At 50.5% G+C, this 27,606-nt stretch overlaps 1 protein-coding gene and 1 non-coding gene across 2 annotated transcripts in view; one reads left to right on the top strand and one right to left on the bottom strand.

Annotated features, from left to right (window-relative positions):
• Window positions 1-365: 365 nt before the first annotated feature.
• Window positions 366-27,606, bottom strand: part of LOC140904589 (uncharacterized) — a 203,606-nt gene continuing 176,365 nt past the window's right edge. Inside the window, 1 exon segment of the mRNA XM_073327021.1 lies at window positions 366-1,682. Within this exon segment, the coding sequence (XP_073183122.1) occupies window positions 366-1,682 (1,317 nt within the window).
• On the top strand, window positions 21,101-21,174 carry TRNAT-UGU (transfer RNA threonine (anticodon UGU)). Its single transcript has one exon. It is a non-coding gene; the product is annotated as a tRNA-Thr (tRNA).

The following is a 27,606-nucleotide window of genomic DNA, read 5'->3' as shown; positions in this document are numbered from 1 at the left end:
ACTGTAATTGTCTTTTAATACCAAGATCACTAACTTGAGCAGCCAACGCCATATACAGTCCTAATGGATGTATGGCACGGGTAGTTTTTGCCTCAGTGTAGCTTGTTGGGAACAAACCTCTCTCCCCCACCTGGAGCTGATGAACATTCCTGGCTGGAGGGACACACGCTCCTTCGACTCAAAAGGAAAGGAGTTGATAGAAAACATCACAGGACTGACCCCAAAGAAGGGTGAGCTGCAAAAAGCAGAAGCAGGCAACTCATCTGGGGGAGCTGAGTAACCACGGTGAAGATGGGGCACAGATCACTAAGTGGGAATTTGCAAATGTGATTTTTTTCTTAAAAAAAAAACACCTTTGGCCAGCCCTAGTCAAGGCATTTGTTAGAGATCACTCCGATGTGGATTTTCTGATGTCTAATAAGGGTTGAGCGCTGATTGAAGCTTCTCCCACACTCAGAGCACGTGTAGGGCCTCTCTCCTGTGTGGATTCGCTGATGTGTGAAAAGGGCTGAGCTTTGATTGAAGTGTTTGCCACACCCACGGCATCCATAAGGTTTCTCACCCGTATGGATTCGCCGATGTATGATAAGGTATGAGCTCCGATCGAAGCGTTTCCCACACACAGAGCATCCATAAGGCTTCTCACCTGTGTGGATTCTTCTATGTGTGGTCAGTACAGAGCTCCGATTAAAGCTTTTCCCGCACTCAGAGCACATGTAGGGGGTCTCTCCTGTGTGCGTTCTCTGATGTGTGATTAGGGTAGAACTGTGATTGAAGCTTTTCCCGCACTCAGAGCATATGTAGGGCCTCTCACCAGTGTGGATTCTCTGATGTGTGGTAAGGGCTGAGCTTTGATTGAAGTGTTTGCCACACTCACGGCATCCATAAGGTTTCTCACCCGTATGGATTCGCCGATGTATGATAAGGTATGAGCTCCGACTGAAGCGTTTCCCACACTCAGAGCATCCATAAGGCTTCTCACCTGTGTGGATTCTTCTATGTGTGGTCAGTACAGAGCTCCGATTAAAGCTTTTCCCGCACTCAGAGCACATGTAGGGGGTCTCTCCTGTGTGCGTTCTCTGATGTGTGATTAGGGTAGAGCTGTGATTGAAGCTTTTCCCGCACTTAGAGCATGTGTAGGGCCTCTCCCCTGTGTGGATTCGCTGATGTGAGAGGAGGGATGAACTGTCAATGAAGTGCTTCCCACACTCAGGGCATTCGTAAGGTTTCTCACCCGTGTGGATTTTCCGATGTCTAATAAGGTGTGAGCTCTGCTTGAAGTGTTTCCCACACTCAGGGCATCCGTAAGGTTTCTCACCCGTGTGGATTTTCCAATGTGTAATAAGGTGTGAGCTCCGCTTGAAGTGTTTCCCACACTCAGGGCATCCATAAGGTTTCTCACCCGTGTGAATTTTCCGATGTGTAATAAGGTGTGAGCTCTGCTTGAAGTGTTTCCCACACTCAGGGCAGCCATAAGGTTTCTCATCTACGTGGATTCTCTTATGTGCAATGAGATGCGAGCTCCGCTTGAAGCATTTCCCACACACACAGCATGCGTAAGGTTTCTCACCCGTGTGGATTCTCTGATGTGTGACAAGGTCTGAGCTCCCTTTGAAGCTTTTCCCACACTCGAGGCATGTGTAGCGTGTTCCTTCCAAGTTCATTCTCTCACGTGTAATAAGGTCTGACTGGCTACCGAAGTTTTCCTCTGGCCTCTGCTGACTCTCACAGGCTTTTGTTTTTTCTGGGCGTGCACAGCTCCCAGAATCATTCCCTTTGGACCTTCCTGACAACATCCCATGGGCTTCTACTCGCTCAGCATCTTCCTGCTGGGGCTCCTCCTCGTTTTCACTCACCATCCCAACACCTGACAGGAGACCGAGAGAATCCAGACGTAAGTCTCTGCCTGCGCCAGAGAGAAAGCAAATCTCAGAGAGAAGAATGGGAAAAGGGATGAAGGAACCAAAATGTGTACAGGACAGATCAAACCTATCAGGAGCTGATTTTCCCTTCAACCTTCCCCAGAGGAGAGAAAGGAAGGGATCAGTTCTGGGTCCGTATCTCAGAAGAAATCTCAGGGGACAGCGAGATTGGGGAGGGACCTGCTGCCAGTTGTCAGTCAGGATAGGTGGGAAGCCATGAGTGACCTCTGCCTAACGATTCTACATCTGCAGGGAACAATCCAGAACTTGGAGAGCTCACAAGGTCTTTGTAGGGCATCCCAAATGTTTCCTGTATTCACTGACAGTTTTGGGGTTGGTTTAACCAATGCCTCACCTATGCAGGCAGCTCTCGGGAGCACTTTTTTCTTAGAGTCATGAAGGTCTGGGACGCACGACTCCTCCCCTCGTTCCAGCTGCGAGATCACATCAGTTCTGGAAACTGGAAACCCTGCTCAAGGCAAAGAAAACAAGGGAGGTCAGTGGAATTTGTGGGATACTTGTCACAAAGAATATTCCATGCTTTTAAGCCCAGCTCACTTTTAAGTAGTAACGTCCCAAGGCCGGCTTCCTTGGCTCAAAGTGCCAGGAGATGATTATTATAAATCATATTCATTACCTTAGTGCCTAAGGGCCAACTAACAGTGGGTCCTCATTTTGCTAGGCACAGTACCAACCGAGAAGCGTTGATGGCCCGTGTCCTGAAGAAGTTACAATCTAAATAGACAAGGCAGACACAGAATGGGGGAAGGGGTAGAACCCACCAGCAGAGTGAACTCCGTGAAGGCAGAGTGGCAGATCTGATCAACACAGGCCTAGATCTTGAGACTATCGGATTTAATGTTACAACCAAGGCCAGTGTTTTCCAGAAATTGTCGCTAGGACTGCATTTTTTCCAAAATTACTCTTTGTTTCTGGAATCACCGTTAATATCCGGAATTGCTGATCAGAGGGTGGGTGGGGCATGCAGGGTCACAATCCCCCAGATTTCTCCCTGGAGACACCCGTCTCCTCCCCAGGGCACAGGCTGGCTGCGGTTGAGACTTGATGCCAATTTCTTCCCTCCTCATACAAGTCTGGGATCGGCAGTGGGACGCCAGGCTCTCTCATCATGCTGCAGAGAGGACGGCACTCACAGCTGCTCGCGGCCGTGTCCACAGCACCTCTCCCCTGCTCATTTCCCCTGTACACAGCTGGTTCATGCCCCGTCTCTCCAACGCACAGCTGGTTCTAGGCTCTCAATGCCCAGTATATGAGCCCCACCGCCCCCACACAGCCGGCTCCTGTCCCCTCCCCGCAAGGCACTTTCAGGCTTTAAAGGATTAGATATTGCTCACGTTTGTCAATTACTCTGTTTTCATTGCCTGCAAACTCTTGCCCTAATTATGACTGTTATCTGTATATCTAAGCCAGCCCTTGAAAGCATGAATTCTTCACAGACTATGATGCCGAGATGCGCCACATGATACCAGGAAGGGCTGCGGGATGGGTTTCCTGTGCAAGCTGGTATCACTACAGGGTGATGAATGCCAGATCTCAAGGCTGGTTATGCAGAGCTCCACCTTTTGAAGCTTTACCCAACGCAGAAAGGGGAAGTGACGGATTTCCCCTCATTCAGGAGACTGAAGACGACAGACTTTTGGGGGATAAACAGCTGAGTTTGAGCTGACTGAGGGGGGTCTTTCTGGGCTACAAACTCACAGGACCTGATAACCACCAAGAGGTAACCCTTTAAGAAAGGTTTTAATACACTTTGGAACCGATCAGGGATTCCCATGAGGACCGCTGAGGGAATGAAGGTAAACACGCATTTGGATGCTCTTCTTGTTTTATGAGAACGGGAACAGGAAGGGCAGGGATCTCACTGAATGCAGGATCTCAGCAGAACTAGGTGTCAGGATAGCACCATATTGCAGCCCATTGGAAAACATAATCCCAACTACACATATAAAATGATGGGCTCTAAATGAGCTGTTTCCACTCAACAGAGGGATCTTGGAGTCACTGGGCACAGTTCTCTGAAAACATCAACTCAGTGTGCCACGGCAGTCAAAAAGCAAAGAGAATGTTGGGAATCATTCTGAAATGGATAGATAAGAAGACAGAAAATATCGTATCGCCTCTATATAAACCCATGGTACACCCACATCTCGAATACTGCCTGCAGATGTGGTTGCCCCATCTCAAAAAAAGATATATTGGAAAAGGTTCAGAAAAGGGCAACCCAAATGATTACAGGTATGAAACTCTTCTGTACGGGGAAAGATTAAAAAGACCGGGACTATTCAGCTTGGAAAAGAGACAAAGGGGGGATATGAGAGAGGTCTATAAAATCAAAACTGCCGTGGAGAAAGTAAATAAGGACGTGTCATTTACTCCTTCTCATAACACAAGGAGTAGGAATCACCCAATCAAATTAATAGACAGCAGGTTTATAAGAAACAAAAGGAAGTATTTCTTCACACAATGCACAGTCAACCTGGGGAACTCCTTGCCAGAGGACGTTGTGAAGGACAAGATTATAATAGGGTTACAAAAAAAAAAACAAAAAACACCATGAGAAATCTATTGAGGACAGGTCCGTGAATGGTTATTAGCGAGGATGGGCAGGGATGGTGTCCCTAACTTCTGTTTGTCATAAGCTGTGAATGGGTGACAGGAGATGAATCACTTCATGATTCCCTGTTCTGTTCATTCCCTCTGGGACACCCGGCGCTGGTCACTGTCGGAAGACAGGACACTGGGCTAGATGGACCTTTGGTCTGTCCCAGTGTGGCCATTCTTAAATACTAGGGAACCTAGTGAGTCCAGTGCAATGGGAGGGAGTAGGAAAATCCCTGGGTGTGGAGAACACTGGGAAATTAGAAACTATCATTCAGAAGCAACAGACTCTAAATAGTCTAGAAAAGCAGAATGTGAAAAATAAGAATCGGGGTCATGTGACTTCAGGAATGAGGGACTCAAAAAACCAAGTCTGCAGAGAAGGTAGATTGTGGCTAGTGCACATGCGGATGGGGGAGCAACTCTCCAGGTCTCAAGGATTTTCACCAGCAACCGAGGCCATTGTCCCATGCACGGGGCAATCCGGAGCAGTGAGGAGTTGTGTCATCTGTAATCCTGGCTGAGTTTCAATGCTCTGCTGCTGGAGCTCCCTTGTCTGGATTCCCCCAGCCAGCATTCAAGGTCTGTGTGATCAGTAACCCTGGACCAGCCGCTCTGACCCCAGCAGCCTGCTTCTTCCACCCCAAGCACATTCTGGTCTGGGTGGAGAAGGCTCAGGGTTTGAGAGAAGGCCAGGGGTAGGAAGCTTCTGTTCGTTATGCTGGACCTAACCCCCCGTTTTACTTGTGCAAACAGGAGATATTTGACACTGTGCGATTCTGCTCCTGTGCTCTCTTCCCACAACGTTCAGCAGCAGGGGAGGGTCGCTGGTCGTGTGTGTGTCACTGGCATGCTGGGGTGATGCTGGAACAGGACAGAGCAGAGGTGGCATTGTGGGGGTGGCGTGAACCTCATCACTTCCGTTCCCCTTCCAAGAACCGAGGGGACAGGAATCCTTACCCAGCGAGGTCACATTCTCATAGGTCTCCTGCATGACGTCTCTGTAGAGGGCTCTCTGAGCGGGGTCCAGCAGAGCCCACTCTTCCCTGGTGAAATGCACAGCTACCTCCTCGAAGGTCACCGGCCCCTGAAAGAGCCAGAGCCCCACACTCAGGACCTGCTGCCCCACTCACAGCCCCACTATTCGTGGGGGAGAGGAGACAATCAAACGGAAACTCTGGGTGGACCGCAGCCAACAGAGTCCCACCCCCACCCCGCTCAGAGCACCCAGGAAACACTAGGGTGAGGGGGCGAAGAGACACCCCTCCTCTCTCCCAGCAGATCCATCACACACCTACTAGCCACAGACTGATACCGGAGATGCTGCCCCGAGCAGGGTCTAGGGAGAGATCTCTTGTAGGAAGCCCAACACCCTCTTCCTTGTGAAAAGAAAAGGAGGACTTGTGGCACCTTAGAGACTATCCAATTTATTTGAGCATAAGCTTTCGTGAGCTACAGCTCACTTCATCGGATGCAAACTGTGGAAAGTGTAGAAGAACTTTTTATATACACACAAATCATGAAAAAAATACCTCCTCCCACCCCACTCTCCTGCTGGTAATAGCTTATCTAAAGTGATCACTCTCCTTACAATGTGTATGATAATCAAGGTGGCCCATTTCCAGCACAAATCCAGGGTTTAACAAGAACGTTGGGGGGGTGGGGGGGGGCAGGAAAAAACAAGGGGAAATAGGTTACCTTGCATAATGACTTAGCCACTCCTAGAGCTGGATATGAAGCAGGGGAATCTCCCCTAAGCCTGACTGGTGGCTTCCCCCTTCGTATTTCAAGGCACCCGCTGGTTAGTTGGGTCAGGCTCCAGCACTAGGAGTCTGGTCCTTTTTCCCAGCCCCATCTAGGTAGGTTATTTTCTGTTCACCAGATTGGAGCATTTCCACCTCCGAACCTCATGGGTCTCTTCCTAGAATCTAGGCCACTTATTAAACAACTCCCAGCAGGTCTGCCACCCCCTGGCCTCCTCCCTTTCTCCACCCTGTGCATTTCCTGCCCCACTCCAACCTCCAAACCAGACGGTGCAAACCTTCCCCTCTCCCGTGTATTTCCTGTCCCTCTCCCTCCTGCAGGAACAGATCAGAACCCCCCACAATAATCCCTACCTGAGCTGGCTCCTCTGCAGCCATGTCACTCCCTGGTCCCATGGGAGGACGGGATGAACCGGAAAGAAACATGAGCGTCGGTCTGCAACCTGGCCGGGCAAGAAGGGCTGTTGTAGAAGTTTAGGAACGGACATTAGTTCAATTCACATCACGCTTCCCCCAGGCTCTTTCCTTGCAGAGCGAGATCCGAGATTCTGCCGTGCTCAGAAAATGCTCAATCTCTGGATTACAGCAGACACCTGGCCCCTCCTGCCAGGCTAGGCCCACAGACACACTTTTAACTTCCTTTCTCCCTCCCGCATCCCAAAACAAAGTCTCTGAACGCAATCCCAGAAAAAAGCAGAACCAAAGGAGCCCCTTTCGAGGATTCCCTCTGACACTGACCCCACGGCAGCCACATCCCAGCAGGAGGGACATGGAGTCAGGAACTGGGTTTTCCTCTCTCTCATCCTCGTCTTGTCCACAGGAAAGTGATTCTCCCCACAGTGCAGTAATGCATCTGTCTGGGCAGATGAGAGAGCTGGAAATCTCTTTCAAAACTCTTTTATCCCACGGACCCTGTCAGTCTCTCTATCTCCTTTTCCCTGTGCCCTCTCCATGCCTGTCTGCTAGGAAACTCTCATTCCTGGGTTGTTTGCTCCCCGATGGCTGGATTTGCTCCTGCAAATGGCAGGAGAAATGGGGTGGGGGGCTGTTTGTGTAGAGTCATTTTATAGTCCTTCACTGCCTGCCTGGGATTTCCCCATTGCCTGCCTAGGACCCCCACCTGCCCTCCACCAGGATCTGCCAGCCCATTTGCCTGGGACCCCCTCCTCCTCCCAGCAGGACCCCCTGACGCTTTACAGGAGGACCCCTCACTCTGCGCCAGGGACCGCCCCACCACAGCTCTGTGCACTGGGCATGGCAATGGTCCCAGGAGCCTGCTGGGCAATCCCAGACAGAGCCCCTGGCACAGCACCAGGCAGCATCTAATCCCCTGCCCCACCTGGCCAAGAGACCCCCACCCCCACTGGTCTGCAGCCAACAGGCCCGCAGCCATACCCACCTCCAGGACCCATAGCCTTAGGGCTGGGCACATCAGAACTACACCCTGAAACCCCAAACCCTCCAGAATCCACCAACCTGACTAGGGCCCCCCGCTTCCCAGCCACCCAGAGGCCTCCCCCTACCACAATGCCCCTTCAGCTCCCGCTGCAATCTCCCCGCACAGACACCTGCCCCCCGCAGCAACAATGTTCCCTCACAGTGTCTGGTAAGTGGATAGAAAGTTATCACCGCCCCCTGCTGGCCAGTCACACAGGCAGAGGGAGCCCGGGGGGACGCCTCTTTAACAGGAGAAGGGAAGCCATGGAGGGCTAAAATAAGTAAGACATTTCCATACTCTGTCACTAGCAAATAATGGCCACCGTGGATCCACCCCAGAGTTGGCTACAGCTTTGCACTGCGGGAAGCCCCCCCCTCACGGAGACCCTTTGTCATGAGGTTTGGGATATTTCTGAACCACGCTGCACTCAGAGGGACCTCCTCATCCCGTGCCAGCTGGAGAAAAGAAAAGGGTCCAGCCAACTCTCCTGTTACCAACTGGGAACACCCATCCCCCAAACAGGGGGAGGCCCCTGGCTTTGATGGGTATTGAATATATGGCTAGTCTCTTTTATCAGTAAACATTTTTAACAGAGAGAAAGGAGGGAACAAATGATTCTCAAAGGAGAGGGAAAGATGATCATTGTTGCAGGGGGGTTAATTTCCCAACCAGGATGGAGAAGGACTCAGGGCGACAGGTTCCCCCCAAAGAAGGACAAGTTGCTAGGATTTAGAGACATGGGGAACAGCCCCAAACCCAAGAGGATTTTTAATTGACATTTGATGATGACATCGTAAGAGGGAAACCTGAGATTTGAGATCAGTGTTCAGAAATGAAAGAGAAAGGGTGGAAATCTGAGGGATTTTGGATCCATTTATGCAAATTATAGAGAGGAAAGTGGAAAATGAGAGGGATTTTATCGCAGTTGTTGATAGGAGGTAAAAGCTGAGTGTATTTCCCACCACTATTTGGTCAATGAATAGAGCGGAAATGGGGAACATTGGCAAACGTTTGAGATCCATATTCAGGAATCTGAGGAAAGGTGTAAATCTGAGATTTTCGTCGTAATTTATAATTACAGAGACAGGGAAAGCTCTCAGGGGCATATTCAATTAGAAGTAGACAACTAGAGTAAAAGTGGGGCAAACGTTGAGGGTATTTTTGAGGAATCTTTGAGACGTACAGAGAAAACGTGTCACAAACTACGCAACTGAGAACATGGGATAAACGCCAAGACCGGGGGGGCTTTTATGTGGCTATTAAAGAACGAGCTGGAAAAGGGGGGACCGTTTGTGATATAAAATCCAGCCTGTCCAATACAGAAGCAGAAAGTGATGGTCCCCCCCCCCACGGCCCCCGTTCACCTGGGCAGCAGGGAGCCCTCTGAGGGGCTGACTGAAGGGGGCGGGGGGGGGGGAGCTGGAGGGCTCCCTGGGGGCGGGGAGGGGGCGGCAGTGGGGGATGGGCAGGTAGGGGGCAGAGAGTCACTTTCCTGCCCTCCCCGCCCAGCGCTCCCCCCCCGGGGTCTCCCACTCACCGGAGCACGGCGGGGTTAATGACGGGCCCCACCCCGCACAGACCCCGGAGAGGAGCCGCCGCTGCTCCTCCTACAGATCCGACACGAGGCAGCGCCTGGTCTGCTCCGGGCTCCGCCCCCAGACGCTGCCCCGCCCCTGTCTGCTCCATGCCCCGCCCCCTGGCGCTGCCCCGCCCCCGGTCTGCTCCAGGCCCCGCCCCCAGGCGCTGCCCCGCCCCCGGTCTGCTCCAGGCCCCGCCCCCAGGCGCTGCCTCGTGTCGGGTCTCTCGGAGGAGCAGCTGCGGCTCAGCTCCGGGGTCTGTGCTGGGGGGGCCCGTCATTAACCCCCCCGTGCCCGGCCGGGGGGGGCTTTGTCCAGCTGGGACCAGCCCCGGCTCTGCCCGCCCCCGACCCGGTGAGTGGGAGACCCCGCGGGGGGGGGAGCGCTGGTGGGGGGGCAGGAAAGTGACTCTCTGCCCCCGGCACGGCTGAGATTGGGGGGGGCAGAGACTGGGGCCCGGCGGGCGGGGTCCCTTGGGGGGTGTTGGGGGGAGAAGCCGGAGTTGCGGGGGGTGGGGGTTGAATTGTCTCTGTGCAGCCAGGAAATTCCCGGGGGGGAAGTGGGGGGCGGCGGGGGAGTTAATTGGATCCCCTCCCCCCCCCCCGGGCACAAATGCCCCCCAGTTTTCCCCTTTTCCCTCTCGGTAGCTCCCACCTGGTTGTAAACTCCCCCCACCCCCCCCATTGATCCGCTCTCTGGTCTCCCCTGATCCCCCCCATCCCCCCCGTCTCTCCCTCCTCCTCACATGTCCATTGAAACTCCCCTCCCGTGGGGGGGGGCGGGATTTCCCCCCCCCCCGTTTTATCCGCAGCGATTTGTCCCGGTGTCGGTGGGAAGTTGGAGCCCGGAGCCATCCCCCAACCTGGCTGCCCCGGCGTGGGGGTGGGAGGAGACGCCGGGTCTCTGCCGGGGCGGGGAAGGGAGGGGACGTGTCCCCCATGGGGCTGCCCCCGATCCCGGCTTCCCAGTCCCACTTGATGCCCCCAACTCCCCACCGTTGCCCCCAGCCCCCACCTGCCCCCCACCTGCCCATCCCCCACTACCGCCCCCTCCCCTCCCCCAGGGAGCCCTCCAGCTCCCCCCCCCCCGCCCCCTTCAGTCAGCCCCTCAGAGGGCTCCCTGCTGCCCAGGTGAACGGGGGCCGGGGGGGACGACCATCACTTTCTGTTTATGTATTGGACAGGCTGGATTTTATATGACAAACGGTCCCCCTTTTCCAGCTCGTTATTTAATAGCCACATAAAATCCCCCCCCCCCCCCCCCCGGTCTTGGCGTTTATCCCATGTTCTCAGTTGCGTAGTTTGTGACACGTTTTCTCTGTACGTCTCAAAGATTGATAAAAAAAAGTTTGCCCCACTTTTACTCTAGTTGTCTACTTCTAATTGAATATGCCCCTGAGAGCTTTCCCTGTCTCTGTAATTATAAATTACGACGAAAATCTCAGATTTACACCTTTCCTCAGATTCCTGAATATGGATCTCAAACGTTTGCCAATGTTGCCCATTTCCGCTCTATTCAGTGACCAAATAGTGGTGGGAAATACACTCAGCTTTTACCTCCTATCAACAACTGCTATAAAATCCCTCTCATTTTCCACTTTCCTCTCTATAATTTGCATAAATGGATCCAAAATCCCTCAGATTTCCAACCTTTCTCTTTCATTTCTGAACACTGATCTCAAATCTCAGGTTTCCCTCTTACGATGTCATCATCAAATGTCAATTAAAAATCCTCTTGGGTTTGGGGCTGTTCCCCATGTCTCTAAATCCCAGAAACTTGTCTTTCTTTGGGGGGAACCTGTCGCCCTGAGTCCTTCTCCATCCTGGTTGGGAAATTAACCCCCCTGCAACAATGATCATCTTTCCCTCTCCTTTGAGAATCATTTGTTCCCTCCTTTCTCTCTGTTAAAAATGTTTGCTGATAAAAGAGACTAGCCATAGATTCAATACCCATCAAAGCCAGGGGCCTCCCCCTGTTTGGGGGATGGGTGGTTCCCAGTTGGTAACAGGAGAGTTGGCTCGACCCTTTTCTTTTCTCCAGCTGGCACGGGATGAGGAGGTCCCTCTGAGTGCAGCGTGGTTCAGAAATATCCCAAACCCCATGACAAAGGGTCTCCGTGAGGGGGGGTTTCCCGCAGTGCAAAGCTGTAGCCAACTCTGGGGTGGATCCACGGTGGCCATTATTTGCTAGTGACAGAGTATGGAAATGTCTTACTTATTTTGGCCCTCCATGGCTTCCCTTCTCCTGTGAAAGAGGCGTCCCCCCGGGCTCCCTCTGCCTGTGTGACTGGCCAGCAGGGGGCGGTGATAACTTTCTATCTACTTGTCAGACACTGTGAGAGAACACTGTTGCTGGTGGGGGCAGGTGTCTGTGTGGGGAGATTGCAGCGGGAGCTGAAGGGGCATTGTGGTAGGGGGAGGCCTCTGGGTGGCTGGGCAGGGGGGGGCCCTAGTCAGGTTGGTGGATTCTGGAGGGTTTGGGGTTTCGGGGGGTAGTTCTGATGTGCCCAGCCCTAAGGCTATGGGTCCTGGAGGTGGGTATGGCTGGGGGCCTGTTGGCTGCAGACCAGTGGGGGTGGGGGTCTGTTGGGCAGGTGGGGCAGGGGATTAGACGCTGCCTGGTGCTGTGCCAGGGGCTCTGTCTGGGATTGCCCAGCAGGCTCCTGGGACCATTGCCATGCCCAGTGCACAGCGCTGTGGTGGGGCGGTCCCTGGCACAGAGTGAGGGGTCCTCCTGTAAAGCGTCAGGGGGTCCTGCTGGGAGGAGGAGGGGGTCCCAGGCAAATGGCCTGGCAGATCCTGGTGGAGGGCAGGTGGGGGTCCTAGGCAGACAATGGGGAAATCCCAGGCAGGCAGTGAAGGACTATAAAATGACTCTACACAAACAGCCCCCCACTCCATTTCTCCTGCCATTTGCAGGAGCAAATCCAGCCATGGGGGAGCAAACAACCCAGGAATGTGAGTTTCCGAGCAGACAGGCATGGAGAGGGCACAGGGAAAAGGAGATAGAGAGACTGACAGGGTCCGTGGGATAAAAGAGTTTTGAAAGAGATTTCCAGCTCTCTCATCTCCCCAGACAGATCTATTACTGCACTGTGGGGAGAATCACTTTCCTGTGGACAAGACGAGGATGAGAGAGAGGAAAACCCAGTTCCTGACTCCATGTCCCTCCTGCTGGGGTGTGGCTGCCGTGGGGTCAGTGTCAGAGGGAATCCTCGAAAGGGACTCCTTTGGTTCTGCTTTTTTCTAGGATTGCGTTCAGAGACTTTGTTTTGGGATGCGGGAGAGAGAAAAGAGGTTAAAAGTGTGTCTGTGGGCCTAGCCTGGCAGGAGGGGCCAGGTCTCTGCTGTAATCCAGAGATTGAGTAGAGAGTTGTCACTTTGGATGGGCTATCACCAGCAGGAGAGTGAATTTGTGTGGGGGGCGGAGGGTGAGAAAACCTGGATTTGTGCTGGAAATGGCCCAACTTGATGATCACTTTAGATAAGCTATTACCAGCAGGACAGTGGGGTGGGAGGAGGTATTGTTTCATATTCTCTGTGTGTATATAAAGTCTGCTGCAGTTTCCATGGTATGCATCCGATGAAGTGAGCTGTAGATCACGAAAGCTCATGCTCAAATAAATTGGTTAGTCTCGAAGGTCCCAGAAGTACTCCTTTTCTTTTAGCATTTTCTCAGCACGGCAGAATCTCGGATCTCGCTCTGCAAGGAAAGAGCCTGGGGAAGCGTGATGTGAAATGAACTAATGCCCGTTCCCTAACCTCCACAACGGCCCTTCTCGCCCGATCAGGCTGCAGAACGACGCTCACGTTTCGTTCCGGTTCATCCCGTCCTCCCATGGGACAGGGGAGCGACATAGCTGCAGGGGAGCCAGCTCAGGTAGGGATTATTGGGGGGGTTCTGATCTGTTCCTGCAGGAGGGAGAGGGACAGCAAATACACGGGAGAGGGGAAGGTTTGCACCATCTGGTTTGGAGGTTGGAGCGGGGACAGGAAATGCACAGGGTGGAGAAAGGGAGGAGACCAGGGGGTGGCAGACCTGCTGGGAGTTGTTTAATAAGTGGCCTAGATTCTTGGAACAGACCCATGAGGTTGGGAGGTGGAAATGCTCCAATCTGGTGAACAGAAAATAACGCACGTAGATGGGGCTGGGAAAAAGGACCAGACTCCTAGTGCTGGAGCCTGACCCAACTAACCAGTGGGTGCCTTTAAATATGAAGGGGGAAGCCACCAGTCAGGCTTAGGGGAGATTCCCCTGCCTCATATCCAGCTCCTCATAAGGAGGAGGGTGTTGGGCTTCCTACAAGAGATCTCTCCCTAGACTCTGCTCGGGGCAGCATCTCCGGTATCAGTCTGTGGCTAGTAGGTGTGTGATGGATCTGCTGGGAGAGAGGAGGGGTGTCTCTTTGCCCCCTCACCCTGGTGTTTCCTGGGTGGTCTGAGCGGGGTGGGGGTGGGACTCTGTTGGCTGCGGTCCACCCAGAGTTTCCGTTTGATTGTCTCCTCTCCCCCACGAATAGTGGGGCTGTGAGTGGGGCAGCAGGTCCTGAGTGTGGGGCTCTGGCTCTTTCAGGGGCCAGTGACCTTCGAGGAGGAGGCTGTGTATTTCACCAGGGAAGAGGGGGCTCTGCTGGACCCCGCTCAGAGAGCCCTCTCCAGAGACGTCATACAGGAGACCTATGAGACTGTGACCTCGCTGGGTAAGGGTTCCTGTCCCCTCGGTTCTTGGAAGGGGAACTGAAGAGATGAGGTTCACGCCACCCCCACAATGCCACCTCTGCTCTGTCCTGTTCCAGCATCACCCCAGCATGCCAGTGACACACACACAACCAGAGACCCTCCCCTGCTGCTGAACGCTGTGGGAAGAGAGCACAGGAGCAGAATCGCACAGTGTCAAATATCTCCTGTTTGCACAAGTAAAACAGGGGGTCAGGTCCAGCATAACGAGCAGAAGCTTCCTACCCCTGGCCTTCTCTCAAACCCTGAGCCTTTCCACCCAGACCAGAAAGTGCTTGGGGTGTAAGAAGCAGGCTGCTGGGGTCAGAGCGGCTGGTCCAGGGTTACTGATCACACAGACCTTGAATGCTGGCTGGGGGAATCCAGACAAGGGAGCTCCAGCAGCAGAACATTGGAACTCAGCCAGGATTACAGATGACACAACTCCTCACTGCTCTGGATTGCCCCGTGCATGGGACAATGGCCTCGGTTGCTGGTGAAAATCCTTGAGACCTGGAGAGTTGCTCCCCCCATCCCCATGTGCACTAACCACAATCTACCTTCTCTGCAGACTTGGTTTTTAGAGTCCCTCATTCCTGAAGTCACATGACCCCAATTCTTATTTTTCACATTCTGCTTTTCTAGACTATTTAGAGGCTGTTGCTTGTGAATAATAGTTTCTAATTTCCCAGTGTTCTCCACAGCCAGGGATTTTCCTACTCCCTCCCATTGCACTGGACTCACTAGGTTCCCTGGTATTTAAGAATGGCCACACTGGGACAGACCAAAGGTCCATCTAGCCCAGTGTCCTGTCTTCCGACAGTGACCAGCGCCGGGTGTCCCAGAGGGAATGAACAGAACAGGGAATCATGAAGTGATTCATCTCCTGTCACCCATTCACAGCTTATGACAAACGAAGTTAGGGACACCATCCCTGCCTATCCTGGCTAATAACCATTCACGGACCTGTCCTCAATAGATTTCTCATGGTGTTTGTTTGTTTTTTTTGTATCCCTATTATAATCTTGGCCTTCACAATGTCCTCTGGCAAGGAGTTCCCCAGGTTGACTGTGCGTTGTGTGAAGAAATACTTCCTTTTGTTTCTTATAAACCTGCTGCCTATTAATTTGATTGGGTGATTCCTAGTCCTTGTGTTATGAGAAGGAGTAAATGACACGTCCTTATTTACTTTCTCCACGGCAGTTTTGATTTTATAGACCTCTCTCATATCCCCCCTTTGTCTCTTTTCCAAGCTGAATAGTCCCGGTCTTTTTAATCTTTCCCCGTACAGAAGAGTTTCATACCTGTAATCATTTGGGTTGCCCTTTTCTGAACCTTTTCCAATTCCAATATATCTTTTTTTGAGATGGGGCAACCACATCTGCAGGCAGTATTCGAGATGTGGGTGTACCATGGGTTTATATAGAGGCGATAGGATATTTTCTGTCTTCTTATCTATCCATTTCAGAATGATTCCCAACATTCTCTTTGCTTTTTGACTGCCGTGGCACACTGAGTGGATGTTTTCAGAGAACTATCAACAATGACTCCAAGATCCCTCTCTTGAGTGGAAACAGCTAATGTAGACCCCATCATTTTACATGTATAGTTGGGATTATGTTTTCCAATGGGCTGCACTAGGTGCTATCCTGACATCTAGGACTGCTGAGATCCTGCATTCAGTGATATCCCTGCCCTTCCTGTTCCCTTTCTCCACTGAACCCCACCAGCCCATTCTTAGTGTTCCCAGCTTCCCCAAGACTCTCTCATTGTGTCTGGACCTCTCTCTCTCTGCAAGAAGCAGTTCCAGGGAGACTTGTCCTCTGTCTGGAGTCTTCAACTTCTGGGACATGGATTTACTTTCTCTGTGTTTTAGGAGATGCTTTGAAATTGAGTGTCTGTGACATTAATCACAGTGCAATCTTGACTGGTTGAACAGCTGTTTCCCCTCAGTTGCCCAAGCTGGGGTGGCTTTTACACTGCTTTACTGTGAGAACAGCCACTCCTGGGCAGTTAACACCCAGTCTCCAGCATGTAACTCGCTGCCAGCTACACAGTATTGAGCGCTGTTAGTCAGCGACTCACGAATTACAGTGCACCACAGGAGAACCCCAGAAAATTCTCTGGTCCCGGACTTTTGTGCATCTTTCACTGTCCAGCACACTACTGAACGACTCAAGGTCATATGAAGTCTGTCATTTCATCAGTGGAAAATGACACGTGCCAGCCTTGTTATCCCAAATGGATTTTCCAACACACTTTAATCCCAACACACTGGTTAGATGAAACAATAAAATGAGATGGCTAACTACCGGCAAAAAAACCATATTAATTGACTATAGGTAATGGGGTATAAAAGCCAGAATTGTTTACAAAAGAAATGCAAGATAAAACCCAAACTAACATCTAAGTTAACAAGCTAAAACGGATACAAAGCAAATGTTTCTCTCACTATATCCTGAGGCAGGCAGGCTGTCCTTTCAGCCAGAAGTCCCCCTAATTCGCCCCTGCTGCCAAGTTCAGTTTCTTCAGGAGCTGTCATGAGCAGAGGAAAAGGGGGAGAGAGAGAGTCTCAAGCATTTTCCTCCCCTCTTTTTATAATTCAGTCCTTTGTAGGACAAACAACTTCAGTTCTCAGCTGAGTCCTGGTGAGCGGCTGTCTGCTGTAGATATGAGCTTCAAGTGGTCCCTGTGAAGGAATGTAAATGTCTTCTTCACACCTTCCCCCTCCTGGAGAATGGCAATTTGACCAGCTGCTTGCCTTGCTGTCTCTGAGGAACTGGTCTGAGGGTGTTCCACAGAATTGTAACTTTTTCACTAATATGATACAGTAAAATCTCATAATTTTACATAGTGTTGCTACACATATTTTAACAGGAGGATAATATTCTGTAGATTATGCATTTTCAAATGATACCTCAAACAAGCCATACTATGTAAATAACTGATCATAGTTTTCTAGAAGAGTGAACATAGGGGTTGTGACAGGGTCAGGCCAGATGGCTTCAAGTAACCTTCAAGTAGCATTTCTTTAATGAATTCTAATTTCAATATAATTCATTCTATTTTCACAGAAACAAGGACTTTCAGGCTGTAGAAATGATGGAAACCAATGAGGCAACGAACGTGTCCGGTTCCAGTTTCAGACTTCCAGATACTCGCATGTAGAGTCCTGATTCTTTGGTTTTGTGTCTGATGCTCCGGCTTCACAATAAAGCTGATGTTGGCACAGCTGCCCCCATGTAGCTGCACTGGTGTAGCATGCTATTACAGATGCTCTAAGCCAATGGGAGAGATCTCTCCCGTCGGACTTCATTAGTCCAGCCCCCTCAAGCTATATGTCCTGCTGACATAGCGCTATCTACACAGGGCGTTAGGGCTCTGTAACTACGTTGCTCAACTCTGGATTTTTCACACCCCTGAGCAATATAGTTATACCGATAAATGCCTTTAGTGTAGGACAGTTTTCTCTTGTGTTTTATGCATTTACATCCCTTCTCCTCTACCTCCTCCTACTTTGAAAGATTAAAAAGTGTGAAAAGAGAGATTTTTTTTTTCCTCGTGATGCAAACATTCCCACATAGGAGACCCCTTCCACCAACACACATGGCAGAAGAACCAGCGATATATGAACTCAGAGAATTGGTTGGGACCTACGTTGGGACAAACCAGAACTAGAGCCAAGGTTCAGTTGTTGGCAATGGGGATTAAAAGAAAATGAACTCATATGATAAGAATTTGAGCTCTTTGAATATGTTATTGTTTCCAATGAAAATGAATTCATTGGTTAAAGAGTAGGAGACTAATTGTGTGATAATCTGAATCACTTTGTAAAACAAAGTGTCTCATTTTTTTGTTTTGTTAGTCATACAGGAAGTGAAGGCTGATCTTGAAAAGTTAATTTGCTTTAATTTACCCCCTGTAGTGTAAGAAGTTCTGGTAGAAAACCTTACTCCAATAGATGTGAGGTTTTTCTGGTAGAAAACCTCACTCCAATAGATTTTAAATTTTTGTGTTTCAAATAGAACTTATTTTGCTTAGTTTCAAAGTCTATTTCTAGTGAAAGCAAAATTATTCGAAGAGACAATTTGTAGAAGTTTTTACAAGTTCTTACACCTAGACTGTAAGGGTCACTGACTTCCCCACTTCTCTAATTTGCAAAGGAAAGTCATCTGTCATAGGATGTGTTCAGCAGGTAGGAAAGTTGCAGTCCTCAACCACCAAGGAAAAGGCTGAAGTCCATTACCTTTTAGGTCAATAAGCCATCTAAAGTCTGGTCTATGCTGAAAAGCGATGTTGACGTAGCCACCTCTCTCAGGGGTGTGAAAAGTCCACTCCACTGAGAGTAGTTAATGTGACCTCAGCCCCAGCGTAGACAGTGTTAGGTTGTCAGAAGAATACTTCCAGTGTTTGAAGTATAGACAGAGCCTGAGACAGACTGATCCCCTATGGGAAGTGAGTCATGACATCAATTCCAATTTTGACCCATTTCCCTATATGTGAGGGAGGTACTAGTATGGAGGGCTGGGCCAGCTGTCCGATCGCCTGGTTCCTCAACTGAAGCTACAGCTCTTAGTACCCATCCACCCAAAGACTGAGAGAAATGGAGAGTTCCAACTGTTGTTATTTTAGTATCTTATTGTTCCTTTCTCTGTTTTTTGTGCTGGCCTTTCTATTATATCAGGGGGTGAGGGTATAGCTCAGTGCATGTTGTGACAAAGCTCTGTCCTTGTCTCTATGGGTCCCACGTTTCCTGGTGGATTTTGCTAGCCTCAGAGGCTCACTGTGACCCTCCACACAGCCCTTCTCTCTCTCTAGAGGCAAGGGCCACAGCTTACTGAGCCATCATAAGCCAGCAAGGGAGGTGAGGAGAAGCAACCTTCCCATGTACAATCTCTGTTTCCCAGTATCCATGATGAATCAAGAAGGAGAGGGGAGGGGAGGGGGGAACCCAGGCCCGCCCTCTACTCTGGGCTCCAGCCCAGGGACCCTAATAGTAGCAGCTATGGTAGCTGACTTTTGGGAAATAGGACGTGTACAATTCCCTGGGCCGCTTCCCCACAGCAGCCCCCACTCAGTATCTCCTTCGCTGTTACCTCAGGGCCTCCTTCCTTGCACCTGATATGGATTTGCACTGCTTGGTTCCTCCAACAGCACGGCTTCCTCCTACAGATCCTGACACCTGCGCCTCACTGACGAACTGGGAGGCTTTTCACTAGTTCCAGCCAGGCCTTGATGGGCTTCACGTGTTCCAATCAACCTAGCTATCTCCACTGCTTTCTAGAAGGATCTTAATTGGCCCCAGGTGTCTTGATTAACCTGAAACAACTGTCATTTGGTTACTATGGTACCAAGGATTTGTTTAGCCTGGGGCTAACATACCTGTTCCTCACGACTTAACTATAGCCGTCTTGCCTTGCCTCGTCGCAATGTGTGACAAAAGCTTATTGGTGCCAATTGGCAAAGGGGTCACTGTCATTCACAAGCAACTCCTGTCTCAGACCTGACAAATTCACCACACCTAGGACCCAGAGCAGGGGTGGGGGAATCTTCCTTACAGTGGGGGGGCCACCGGCGTCCGAACTGTGACGCCGCCATGACACCCCTTTCCCCCCAGCCCTCACTCACCCCGCCCCTTCTCCCTGAGGCCCCAATCTCACACCGCCCCTTCTCCCTGATGCCACCCCTCCCTCCCTCCGAGGCCACACCCACAGAACGCCTCTTCCCCCAAGGCTCCACCTTGTTCCCCCGTCCGTCGTCCGTTCTTAGGGCTGCTAAAAAGTGCTGGGCCCATGGCCCTCTAAACCCCCCTCGTCCTGCACCCTGACACACAGCCAGGCAGGCAGCAGTGTGTGTGAGTGTGTGTATGTGACAGAGACTGCTGGGCTGTGCTGAGCCAGTGCGGGAAGTGGGGGCTGATGTCGGGGCTGTCCCGCTCTCCCTGACTCAGGACTGGGGTGTCCCCTCTCCCCCTGACTCAGGACTGGGGTGTCCCGCTCCCCCTGACTCAGGACTGGTTGCTTCCAGCAGCTGTCTGAACTTAGGGACAGCGTGCCAACACACTCACTCTTCCACAACACACACACTCCCCGAACACACACACTGTCCCCAACACACACACACTCTCTGCCCACCATGCCCACGGCAGCTGAAAAGCAGCTGGCAATCGAGTCGGATGCCCATGGAACAATGGGATAGAGAAACCTGCCTCGTGTGGCTGCCCACGAGGCATTGCAAACCCTTCCCAAAGCACCCTGCGGCCAGTTGCACAGTGGGATAGCCTCCCACAATGCACTGCTCTCTGTGGCGATCCAAGAGCTGCTAGCCTGGATGCGCTCCGGTGACACAAGCAGCCTAGTGTGGACATGCAACAGTGGCTTAATTAAAACGCTTTAACTAAAGCAGCATAACTCTGTCGTGTAGACGTAGCCTGGCTCCCACTGGGGCCAAGGATGCTCAGGCACTGAAACTGAAGAGCCACAACTTCCTCCGGGCAGGTGCCTCGTGGGAGGGGCAGAGAGGTGTGAGCGGTTCTCAGGGCAGGTGAGGGGAGGGGACAGACAGGAGTGTGTGGCAGGCTGGGCAGGTCTCATGGGAGGGCTCAGAGAAGTGTGGGTGGCGGGCAGAGTCTGTCTCAGGAGAGGGGGCAGAGAAGTGTGGGTGGCAGGCAGACCGTGGGGTAGGGGGCGGAGAGGCACGAGCAGCCGGCAATGAGGCCTTGGGGGAGGAGAGGAGCGAGCGAAAGGTGGACCAGCAGGCCTCAGCCAAGGAGGCAGAGTGGGTGGGAAGAAGTCCCCCTGTTAATCCAGTGCTATCTACACTGGGATTAGGTTGGCATAATGGCATTGCTCAGGGGGGTTAAATTTTTTACCCCGCAAAGTAATGTCGTTACACTGACTTAATTTTGTAGCGCAGACTTGTCCAAAGAATCACACACACACCTTGGGAGCAAAACTTCACCTGCTTCTCTGCTTTACAGAATCCAACACAAGCAACGCTTGTCCGGCCGTGGGGGGCGTTGGCAGGGAGTCAGGTGTGGGCAGACACCATACGTTAGCCAGAGACGGGCACCATGGCTTAGCTGGCTAAAGCACCTGTCTTGTAAACAGGAGATTCTGGGTTCAACTCCCAGTGGTGCCTTGTTGAGTGGCTTTTGGGGCACCTGGTACTGGCTGCTGTCAGAAGACAAGATACAGAGATAGGTGGACCTTTGGTCTAGCCCAGTGATGCTGGTTTTGCTGTTTAAATTACACGCACAGGCACTGATGATAGAGTGACTGAAAGTTTGGGTGTTAAGAGCTGATAGGTCAGTGGTGCAGTCCCCTCGCAGATGACCCCCTCCCTCTGGGACAGGGGCAGGTCCGAGCTCTCACACCAAGTGGCTCATTGGGGCTGTGTTAGCCGACGGCCAAGGATGTTTGGTGAGGTGCCAGCTATGCCCGTTTATACCATCCATGACTTTAACCGCTAGGACGCACTGTCCCTTCGCGGCGGGCAGCCCGGGCTAGGCTGACGGATGCCCCAAGGTCCTAACCACCCGTGACTTTAACTGCTAGAGCTCAGAGCTCCTTCGCAGCGGGCAGTCAATACTGACTGACAGGTGCCCCAATGGCAGCACTAAGAGCCTCTCCACACCCGTGACTTTAACTGCTAGAGCTCAGAGCTCCTTCGCAGCGGGCAGCCAGGATTGACTGACAGGTGCCCCAAGAGTTTGCCCCGTGGAGGCGGCACAACTCAACGCTAGGCTCTTAGTACTCTCACCTAATGGCCAGGCTTTAGAGCCAAAACGGCTGAGGTTCTTTAATTGTGTCGGCTGCTTTACAGTAAACCAGAGAAAACAAGTCAGGCTTATGCACAAATGGTTACCAAAATTTATTAAGCTAGATTCTAATCATGTGGTTACAAAATTGCTAGTGCCTACTTATTTAAATGTAGAGATGTTACACACACAAACAAGTTACAAAACTGAAGCCACAATCCCAAAGAAAGAAAACAAAGTATAGAGCTCTATTTCAAAATATGTGTACACTAAAGATAGGAGATCAGGTGTGGGTGCTTCTTACCCTCCTTGCATCTCTCGATTCCAGCGGTGCCAAGCCAGGATCGGTCACTCAATTCCACGGAAAGACGAATAAGGGACAAGGCGTAGGGACCCTCTTAGCTGCAGAAGTCTTGGGAGGCTGTCACTTATCTGACCCGCAGATAGATAGTGAAAAGCACTCAAAAATCATGGTGCTGTAGGTCCCCTACTTATACCTCTGTACTCCTTTATTCTCTTTCTCCTTTCTTATGCCAAATTGAGGCTGGTCTGTCGGGGTGACGCCAGCTTTCGCAAGAGTAGTTTACACTTGCAAAGGAGAGAAACAATAAGTTTCGACTACTGGACACTTCTTTTATCAGGGTAAATATTTTCCCACCTAGGATGTTGGGGTGTGTGCATCACGCTATTTAGTAGGGGCTAAGAGCCATGTCTGTCACAGGGCCTCTGCCTGCTGTGAGCTTAATCCTTGTATCTGTTCCCAGAGGCACATTGTAGCAGCACACCTGTGCTTTCACAGCTTCAAAGGCTGTGCTGGAATATATGTTAAGTGCCCTGTTCCTGCTTCCTCCTGTGTTTCCAGCAATGCTGGTCTGAGGGGGGGGGGGGCTGACTGTCTGGCTACATTCCACCCCCTGATGCACCACACTACATCCCAGATTGCAAGGTGGCGGTGATGCCAGCACCTCTTGCCCTCCTTGGGGAAATCTAGAAATACCCAACAACCAAATTAGAGGATGAGGGTTCGCGGAATTGGGTAGGATCCCTTTTTAGCTCTAGGTATCTGATTTGCGTGGAGGAAAGAGCAGTTTGAATCAAACGCTTCATAATACATAAAGTTACACAAAAAAAAATTACAATAATTAAAATGGTTAAAACAGTATTCACAACCGAATGTAAAAACGGGGAGAGGGAGAATCCCAAGTGTTGAGCTAACCATTGCATCCATGAGGTTTGTCCATTCTCAGCCACTGCATGCACTGGTACAAATTCAATTCCCAGTGCATTGGTTGAATCCAGCAAGGTGCACATCCAGCAATTTGTAGCACCAGCAGCTGAGGCGATGGTTTGGATTGCTCCCCGAAGAGGATGTTCTGGTATTGCCAAGGTGACTGGAGCCAACAGAAGGATCATGAGGGCTTGCAGGAACATATCTCTGGTGGGTCGTGTTCTAGCTAAAAAACGTATTTTAAAACCAAAAGCAAAAATTACACCTGCTATTATAAGTAATGGCAAATATATCAACAGTCCATAGTAGTCTCTAGTGATCAAACAGGTCTGCTGCATGGTCCATTTTGCTGACAGGTTAGCTGGCAGGTTGCTCAGAACCATGGGACCATTCCTGCAATAAATCACATGGTCAGCGGGTCTTGGATGCGATCCAAGCCTCTGTAATGGTTATTAGCCTTTTATCAGCATTTAAGGCACTCCATACACCTTTCTCTTTATAGGTGTGCAAAACGCAGGTAAAGGTTCCCAGGGCTGGGTGTTTAATCACAACAGTATCTCCGGGGGCATACTTGGAACTGTGCAGTGGTGTTCTGGCAGGGCAGATAGCTTTCCCTGTAGGGAAGAATCCCCTGCTGATTGGACTTCCTGTAGGAGTCTGTCTGTTGTTTAATCTCTGCACCACTTCGTCCAGTCTGTCTCCCCATGTGCCATCAGTAGGCTTCAAGTGATTCTTTAGCAACCCATTCCAGCGCTCGACCATGCCATTAGATTGAGGTCGATATGGAAGGTGGAAGGTCCATTGGACTCCATGGTTAAGGGTCCATTCCCTTACAAGTTTATTCTTAAAATGCGAACCATTATCTGATTGGATTTCTTGAGGCATTGGGACAATTGCTGTTAAGCGGTTTAGTCCCATAACTGTGGACAACCCTGTTGCCAATCGGGTTGGATATGCAAAACCAATCCCTGAAACAATTTCTACCCCAGTCAAGATGTATTTCCACCTCTGCCTTGTAGTGGGCACTGGTCCGACATAGTCGACCTGCCAGGTTGCCCATAGTGTTTTTCCATCTCTTAGCCTGGCAAACCTTTGTCCTTCTGCTATATGTTTTCTAGTCTCAGCACAAATAGTGCAGGCTTGCACCAGGTCTCTAGCCTGTCTGTGGGTGATAGGCCACCCCCTGATATGTGCTTGCCGCACTAACTCATCACTTCCTGTGTGTCCTAAATTATCATGTAACCATGAATATAAGCGTTCCCATTCTACTTGTGTGGTAAAGAGCTGGGCAGCTGCATCGGCTAAATCGTTTAACTGTGCAGCTGGGGTATTATTCCTCTGATGAGCTGAGACATGTCCTATAGACAGGGGTTCTTGCAGGGCATGCTGATATAACCACTTCCAGTATTCCAGTCCCCAGACTGGTTTACCTCCTATTTCCCAGTGGTTATTTTTCCAGTTAGTGATCCACTGAGTGGCACCTGCCCGTACCGCATAGGAGTCCGTATATACAGCGGTGGCTCCTGCTTCACAGGCCAGTTTAATTGCAGCCAATTCTGCAAGTTGTGCTGACCCATCAATTTCAGCAGTTAGGGGTGCTGCAGAGGGGTCTGCAGGCACTGCTGCAGCTTTTCCCTTCCATTTGCCTTTGACCAGCCTGGCACTGCCATCAGTGAACCATACTCCCTCAGGCTTAGAAGGATCAAATGGGGCAGCATCCTTAATGGGAGACTGCTGTGGAGGTAGGCGGTATTCATCAGGCATTCCTACTTTCCATAGGGATTCCTGAATCATAGTGGGGTTTTGTGCAGTGTCTGCACTCCCTACCCTGTGGTGTATGTAAAGTGCCCATCTTTGGATAGTCATCTTTTGTGCTACACCAGGTGGTAACTCTTTCCCTTCCAATATAGGTGTAATGATTGGAAGAGGAGTGTGAATTGTGATGTCCTTATCCTGAGTTAATTCCTCAGTTTCTCTCAAGGCTGTGTAAGCTGCCAGAAGGACCTTCTCATAAGGCATGTAGTTAGCCTGTGACCCTTGCCATGACTTGGAACCAAACTGAATTGGTCGTCTGGGAACAGTGTCACTTTCTTGCCAGAGAGCATAAGACATTCCAGTGGCTCCCACAGTTAGGTACAAATGGAGTGGGGCTTCAGGATGTATGGGACCCAGAGCCTGATAGGTGTGTATCTCCCCTATCAGTTGCCTGAGGGCTTCCTCATGGGCAGGAGCCCATTCCCAGGCAGCACTTTTCTTTAACAAATTGTACAATGGTCTGGCTATAATGGCAAAGCCAGGTCCATGTTTTCTCCAAAACCCCAGGGTTCCCAAAATCTGTCTCAATTGATCTTTACTTTCAGGGGAGGGTGCCTGATTGGTAGTATTTGTATGTGTAGAGGCTTGTAGGGGCTTTGTGCTGGAAGAGAAGCTGAGCCCTGATTAGGGGGCGGGGCTTCACTGACTAGGGGTCCTATAAAGGTAGCAGCCAGTCAGGCAGCAGCACAGACAGCTGCAGCAGCACAGGAGCTAGCAAACAGAGCTGTAAACAGGGGAGTTTGAGTGGGAGTTTGAAAGCGGAGTTTGTCTTGTGGTGCTTGTGTGGGGTTTGGTTTTGCTGTGGGTGGTGGTGTTTTGGTGTGGTTTGTGTTTCCCAGATTAACAGGATTTAGGTGGGAAGGCTATGACAGATTCAGAGGTGGCAGTGGGAGTGACCCATGCAGCAGATGACACAATGAAGATGACTGGATGTGGAAGCTGTGGTATGTACATGATCCTGGAGGGGGCACCTGGTAAGAGTTTTGTCTGCATGAAATGCCGTCTGATAGAGCTGATGGAGGAAAAGATCAGAGGTTTGGAGATGCAGGTGGAAAGTCTGGTAGAGTTTAGGAAGGGGTTTGAGCAGATTATGGAGCAAAGACATGAGGTATCTGAAGGGAAAAGCTCAGACTTGCAGATGGAAGCAGGACTAGGGAATTTTGAGGGGAGACTGGGTGAGGAAAGTGGTCAGTGGAAGCATGTGACTAAAAGAACTAGGCAGAGGAAAAGACGGGCTAGTGAAGGAGAAATAGAGCTTCAGAATAGGTTTGCAGAGTTGGAAAATGAAGAAGGGGCTCAGCAGGTAGTCACTGAAGGTGACAGGGCAAGGAAGAAGAGAAGAGCGGTTAGTCCTATAGGAAAAGGGGAAGAGTTAATGGAGATTACACCAAATATGAGCCCCAGGAGGATACAGGATGGGTTAAAAAGGATTACAAGGGAGAATGGGAATGGAAAAAACTTGCAGCCAGAGGGAACAGGGGATAGACTGGAGAATAGCACCGTCACTAGGAAAAGGCAGGTCTATGTGATTGGGGACTCTTTATTGAGAAGAATAGATAGGCCTGTAACCAGAGCTGATCCAGAAAATAGGAGGGTGTGCTGTCTTCCAGGTGCTAAGATACGGGATGTAGACCTGAGGTTAAAAAGGATTCTAAAGGGAGCGGGAAAGAATCCCCTAATTATCCTTCATGTGGGAACAAATGATACGGCTAGATTCTCACTGGAAAGTATTAAGGGAGACTATGTTAGGCTGGGGAGGACGCTTAAGGAAATTGAGGCTCAGGTGATCTTTAGTGGGATTTTGCCTGTTCCTAGAGAAGGGCAACAAAGGTGTGACAAGATTATGACTATCAATAGATGGCTTAGGCAGTGGTGCTATAAGGAGGGCTTTGGGATGTATGGCCATTGGGAGGCATTCATGGATAGAGGACAGTTCTCTCGGGATGGACTTCATCTGAGTAGGGAAGGAAATAGACTTCTAGGATGGAGGCTGGCACAACTGATTAAGAGAGCTTTAAACTAGGAATTTGGGGGAGATGGTTGGGAGATGTCCAGGTAATCTCCACGCCAGAATTTAGCATAGAGTGGAAAGAAAATGAAGTAAGAGTGGATACAGCTGTAGGTAGGAGGAAGGGCAGTGTAGATACAAGTTTAATAGGTTATACTGGTAGTAAAATAACCGTGCCTAATAGGGTACAGAATGTGAGTGAGGCCAAACAGCAAAAATTAAGATGTTTGTACACTAATGCAAGGAGCCTAGGTAACAAAATGGAGGAACTAGAGTTACTGGTGCAGGAAGTGAAACCAGATATTATAGGTATAACAGAGACCTGGTGGAATAGTAGTCATGATTGGGCTACAGGTATTGAAGGGTATGTGCTGTTTAGGAAAGACCGAAATAAAGGTAAAGGTGGTGGAGTAGCACTGTATATCAATGATGAGATAGAATGTAAAGAAATAAGAAGCGATGAAATGGATATGACTGAGTCTGTCTGGGCAATAATTAAATTGGGGAAGAAAACTATTAGAGCCTCCCCTAGGATAGTGCTTGGGGTGTGCTATAGACCACCGGGATCTAATTTGGATATGGATAGAGCCCTTTTTAATGTTTTTAATAAAGTAAATACTAATGGAAACTGTGTGATCATGGGAGACTTTAACTTCCCAGATATAGACTGGAGGATGAGTGCTAGTAATAATAATAGGGCTCAGATTTTCCTAGATGCGATAGCTGATGGATTCCTTCAACAAGTAGTTGCTGAACCGACTA

The sequence above is a fragment of the Lepidochelys kempii genome, unplaced genomic scaffold (genome assembly GCF_965140265.1).
Source record: "Lepidochelys kempii isolate rLepKem1 unplaced genomic scaffold, rLepKem1.hap2 scaffold_37, whole genome shotgun sequence".
Lineage (NCBI taxonomy): Eukaryota > Metazoa > Chordata > Testudines > Cheloniidae > Lepidochelys > Lepidochelys kempii.
Note: the sequence above shows the minus strand (reverse complement) of the source record. Positions and strands in the feature narration are given on the sequence as shown.